The 5,738-nt window shown below is 41.5% G+C and overlaps 1 protein-coding gene across 3 annotated transcripts in view; it reads left to right on the forward strand.

Annotated features, from left to right (window-relative positions):
* slc12a5a (solute carrier family 12 member 5a) overlaps window positions 1-5,430 on the forward strand; it is a 149,834-nt gene extending 144,404 nt beyond the window's left edge. For 2 of the 3 annotated variants that reach the window (XM_017304943.1, XM_008408932.2), the window contains exons 22-26: window positions 1,406-1,531; window positions 1,976-2,208; window positions 2,910-2,924; window positions 3,130-3,263; window positions 4,935-5,430. In XM_017304943.1, the coding sequence (XP_017160432.1) occupies window positions 1,406-1,531; window positions 1,976-2,208; window positions 2,910-2,924; window positions 3,130-3,263; window positions 4,935-5,026 (600 nt within the window). In that variant the 3' untranslated portion in view covers window positions 5,027-5,430. The remainder of the gene's footprint in view (window positions 1-1,405; window positions 1,532-1,975; window positions 2,209-2,909; window positions 2,925-3,129; window positions 3,264-4,934) is intronic. The other variant, XM_017304944.1, reaches the window with a different exon arrangement.
* Window positions 5,431-5,738: the final 308 nt, after the last annotated feature.

Below are 5,738 nucleotides of genomic sequence, written 5' to 3' on the forward strand. Positions count from 1 at the left end.
CATCCATCCATCCATCCATCCATCCATCCATCCATCCATCCATCCATCCATCCATCCATCCATCCATCCATCCATTTTCTTTACACCCTTGTCCCTTAGTGGGGTCAGGAGGGTTGCTGGTGCCTATCTCCAGCTGACGTTCCGGGCGAGAGGCGGGGTCACCCYGGACAGGTCGCCAATCTGTCGCAGGGCAACACAGAGACACACAGGACACACAACCATGAACACACACATTCACACCAAGGGACAATTTGGAGATGCCAATTAACCTGACAGTCATGGTTTTGGACTGTGGGAGGAAACCGGAGTACCCGGAGAAAACCCACCATGCACAGGGAGAACATGCAAACTCCATGCAGAAAGACCGGGGCCGGGAATTGAAACCAGAATCTTCTTGCTGCAAGGCAACAGCTCTACCAACTGCGACACTGTGCAGCCCCTGTATATCACATTATAGTGTTATTTCCTCATCAGAAACATACCTGTAGTCTTGCTTTGATTCTTTCATGCATGTTTAAGAAATCCTTTCATCTCCTACCATTCAAGGGGACCTAAAAGCTTCTTACAAATCTCACTTGTTTGCACAAAACTCCATGGAGCTGTAGTCTCCAGCTGAGCTCTCCTCACTGAGCGCCTCTCCTCCACGCCTTATCCATTCAGCTCCTCCAGACTAGTGGCTGCAGCAACGAGTAAGCACCTGGTGGAACTGTGAGTCTGCTGAGCTCATCATATGAATTAATTCTTAGTCCAACACTTCTAGTGTTAACAGCATAATGAGAAGCATTGTTGTGATGAAGCTGGAGTGTTGGAATGAGGCCAATATCAAGGCATCAAATTGTGATGTTTAAGATTTAAGTTTAATTTTTAAGTTACGTCTGATATACAGGTGTCATAGTTACTTGATTGTTCTACAAAATGTCACTATCTGGCAGGAAAATGCATAATACATCCCCTTTAAATCATGCTATGTAAAGAAAACCACAAAGCATCCTGGAGCCCCATCTCTGACTCTGTCACTATGTTAAATATTAAAGTTCATGAAAGTGCAAAAGTGATTGTGCTCATTTTTGCAAATAATCTGTAAATCTGACATACATAATTCCAGTGCACCCAACTGCTTTCAGATGTAATTGAATTAGTAAATATAGTCCATCTCTGTTCGTTGAGGTTCGTTGGAAAATATCAGAACAAACAGTGTCATAAAGACAAAGGAACACTTCAGAAGAGTTATTGATGACATCGAGGAAAAAGTTAAAAGTATGCTTATATGATACAAAAGGGTCTGGTCTTCAGTGCAAGAGACTAATAAATGTCACACACCTTGTGAATGTAATGATAAAAACAGAGCAAAACAACATCTGTATGTATCACACCTTTTTTCTCTCCTCTTTTTGTGTCTTCACAGATCCAGAGCATCACTGATTCCTCCCGCGGATCGATTCGCCGTAAGAACCCGGCCGCCGTGACCACCCAGCTGAGTGTGACTGAGGAGCCGCCCGCCACCAGCAAAGAGGAGAAACCTGAAGAAGAGGTAGGATCTGCCTCCACAAGAGAGTCCAATTCACTAGTATGCCTGCAGAAAGTTAGCTCAGAACTCACACCGAGTAGAACATTCTGTTTTGTAAGATGTTTTAATATCAATAGTATTTCCTAAAATGTAAGACTGCTGTTGCTACTACTAGCAACAGTTTGGATCACTTCAGTCCAGAGGGAAAACCATTTTCTAAACTGATAACAGCTTTATCTCTAACGCCATGAAGAACCTGTGTGTGTTCAGACAGACAGGCAATGTGCTGAAGAAACACAAACAGAAGTGTTTAATCCCCTTTCTCCTTCCTCTCCTCTCTCAAACACTGTGGCTCTCTGTAACTTTACCTGCATTCCCATAATTCCACTTCTACTGTGGCTTTTCGACTTTCCGTGTTAACATGTGCGTGAATCCACATTCGTCCTCTTTCTCCTCTCGTCTCATTAGTCAAAGTCGGCCTCTTCCCCTGTATCCCCCCCTGCTCAGGTCCAGCTCATCCATGACAACACCACCCCAGCCAGTCCCGCCACCCCAGCGACCCCGCTGACCCCCGGAGAAGAGGCTCAGAGTCCCGGGGAGCAGATCCAGAGGACCTGGACGGAGAAGTGTGACGGTGAAGCAGCCAAGCCTCTCGGAGTGACCACACATGATGACATCAAGGACATCTTCAACATGAAGCCGTGAGTGCCTAGCCATGCTCTATGAACTATTAGCTAGAGATGAATTAATCCAATATCAGTATCTGTGTTGGTCCTGAGATAGAAAAAGTTTCTAGATCAGGTATCGGTGACAATGGGCCTAATTCATAATGGCTTATCTATTAAGTTTAATTCTATGCTTTGTGCTCTGAGTGACGCCATTCTTTATTATTACTTGTACGTTATATTAAGAATTCCTTTCTGAATCATTTTAAACGTCTGAAGTTCTTTTTTTACATGCATGACCAAGATAGTTAGCCTATTGTTTTTGTCTGTTTCTGTTTCTTTATTATTTGTTTTTTACCTTGGCTGCTATACTCCTAACTGAACTGACTGAATAAATTAAAGGTGTTCAGTTTTTACATGTTTGACCAAGAGTGTGAAGTTATTGGCATATTTGCATGTGCTGTATTGGGGCAGACTTATCAAATAAATTTGTAATTCAGTACGTTTATGCTTTAAAAAAAGAGAAACATTTTAAGTCAATTCAGCGCTGGCTTTCTGTATCAGATCAGTATGGGCCAATACTAAGCTTCAGATATCTGTGTCGTATCGGAAAGCAAATGCTTTCCCCATAGAACACAAGATGTTCAGGTTGTTTTTAGTTAGGATCACATTTTCTTAAAAAAAATGAAGAATTTTTTTTTTTATAAAGATTTATTTCTCTTCTTATAATGCTGCAGAGAGTGGGAGAACCTGTAAGTACTGAAGTCCCCATGAACCTCATTTCATGAATCCACATCTCATACCCATCCAGTCAGGCACATGATAAGCTGAGGATGTTATAAAAATAAACGTGCGAATGTGCATCTGCCATCTGCATCACCTCTGAGCCTCACAAGACGCTTTGAAACAACCAGCGGGAATCAGTTTGACCTTTTCTCTCGACTTGTCTCCTCTCAGGAACCAATCTAATGTGCGGCGCATGCACACAGCGCTCCGGCTGAATGAAGTCATCCTTAAAAAGTCCTCAGAGGCCAAACTAGTTCTCCTGAACATGCCAGGGGCACCCAAGAACCGGACAGGTGATGAGAACTGTATCCTTTATCAGGAGAACCGCATGCAGGGGTGTCCAAAGTGCACAGGAGGCCATTTGGTTCCCTAAGACTGACTTATATCTAAAATTAAGGCCTCAAAATGTTTTACATGTATTTAAAAAATAAGTTGGCCTTTAGTACATTGATCACATATCTTAAATGTAATCTCGGCAGGACTAGTTAGTCTTGTATATCTAATGTATTTTTTTTCTCTTGGGACTTTTCTGTCAAGCAAAAGTTTGAGTGGCACTCAAACATCTTCATTGCGTTGTGTGACTCCAGACAGTTGAGGCTACCGCTAACTAGCTGCTAATGTACCCGTGATAGCTAGCTACCTCTTTGCCTCTACCATGGGTAAGTGCAAATTTGTGAGCAGTTAGCAGAGTTCTGCAGATATACGTCTAAATTCTATTCATAATAGCCTTAAAAAGTCTTACATTTGAGTCAGTACAGAAACCCTGAATTAATTCTTCCTTCAAATAAATGTTATAAATTACATTTATTTTAAGGGATAATCATGGATATCAAAAAATATTTTTCTCAACACATTAACTTAACATAGAAGTAGAATTTTATTCTATTTTATTTTCTTAATGTAAGATTATGCTGCTGCAAGAAAGAATGAATTGATATTAAAACATCTTTGGCATATTTCCCTGGGGTAGTAAAAATGCCCACCTCCAACTTGTATGAAGAAGCAAAAACCGAAAAACTTTTACTGCCAAAAATATTCGGACTCTTGGCTGTAGCTTTTAGAACTGCCTGTCTATGTTTTCAGATTTTCTTTTCTGCATGCTAGGATAAAATCTACCACCTGTAGTTCTTTATAGATCTCTGTGGTCATACTGCAGCAATCAGGGAGAAGAGCTATAACTCTACTTCTATTGCTTTGTGGAAGCCAGACACTCTGTGGTCCCACTAATTGAAATTGAGGACCCATAAAACCAACAGGACTCCTTCAAGACTTACACATCTGGGAAACAGAGTAAGAAAAAAACAATTGGTCTGTGAGGTGATGTTAAAAGACATGCTGGGAGGTTTTAAAAAGTTCTCTTCAGAGATGAGAGAACCTGAACAGTTTTCATCACAGAAATCTCAAATGGAAAGCGTAAAAAAAAGGTTTCTCCTTCACTTGAAAGTAAGTTTACAAGTGATTATGTAATTAAATCAGAGAAATCCTTCGTTAATAGATGGTGTTAGGCACTAAGTATGTTTCTTTTAATAGCCGTATTTTCCTTTACTTTAATTTCATAGTAAGTACGTTCATTTCTTTTTATTAAGCTTGGTTAATAGAAGATAGGTATTTTTGAAGAAAGGTTTTGAAGCTGGGAATAGACTAAAACATTTTCCAGACCGAATAAACTAAAAACAATTACCCAAAAAGTTAGGAAGCTGTTAGGAAGCTGTTAAAGTTTTTGAAACCACACAAAAAAACTTGTAAAAGCACACACAGGGTTAGTGCAAGTCCACTGGACCGCGACACAGAGTAGAAAACTCATGGGTTTTTTTTACCCTTTACCCCTCATTATTGTTTTATGAGGGTGAAACAACAGCCTTCAAAAGAGTTTGAATGAGATACACTAACAGGCCACAACACCAAACCACACTCCATAAAATCCCGACTGAAAAGCGAATTTTCCTCCAGTTGTTTCTTCAACTTTAACCTAACAGACATGGAATTCCTTGAGGTCCTCACCGATGGTCTAAACCGGGTCCTTCTGGTTCGCGGTGGCGGCCGCGAGGTCATCACTATCTATTCCTGAAAGAGCAGCACCCCCAGCCCCTCTACATCCCCCTTCCTCTGTTCCAGCTGTACTCTCACCTCTTCATCAGCATTGCTTCATTATGAGGTCCTGTTTATTTCTGTGCTGTAGTGCTCTCACACCCAACAAATAGCCCCGCTCAGCTTCAGCGCCTCTCCCTCTGCTCTACCCACAGACAGATGAATCCAAAACCTTCCCTCTGCAAAACTCTGAAAATGAAAGCATTCATATTTCCATTTAATCCACTCTAACTCGGTTGGGATGAGGTGTTGGCGAGTGCGGGTTCTTCGCTGAAGTGTGAAAACCCCTGCATGTATATGTCTGTTATTGCTTTAATCTCTGTGTTTTATTTTTTTTATTTTTTGTCTTTCTGAACACAAGAGTGGGACAGACATGGCTTCTAATCGCCACAAGTGTTATTATCTGGCTGAAATGAGATCATTGTAGGATTAGATCTCTTGAGTTCCCTTGTGGTGATTGGACTCTTCCGGCAGCCTTTTTCATGGCGGACTCTGCAGCCCGCAGTCAGGACCACCGGCTGGAGGACGGAGGAGAGTACAGCTGGGGAAGTATGAACTGTGAAACTCCAGGAGACTAAAAAGTGGCTCTACTCTGCAGTCTTATCGTTAACCTGCTCACTCTTTAGCATGACATTTTCAACCGCTGTGTATGTTTTTACTCCACTTGTTCTGTTACTGTCACCACTTTCTTT

The sequence above is a fragment of the Poecilia reticulata genome, linkage group LG5 (genome assembly GCF_000633615.1).
Source record: "Poecilia reticulata strain Guanapo linkage group LG5, Guppy_female_1.0+MT, whole genome shotgun sequence".
In the NCBI taxonomy this organism is placed as follows: Eukaryota; Metazoa; Chordata; class Actinopteri; order Cyprinodontiformes; family Poeciliidae; genus Poecilia; species Poecilia reticulata.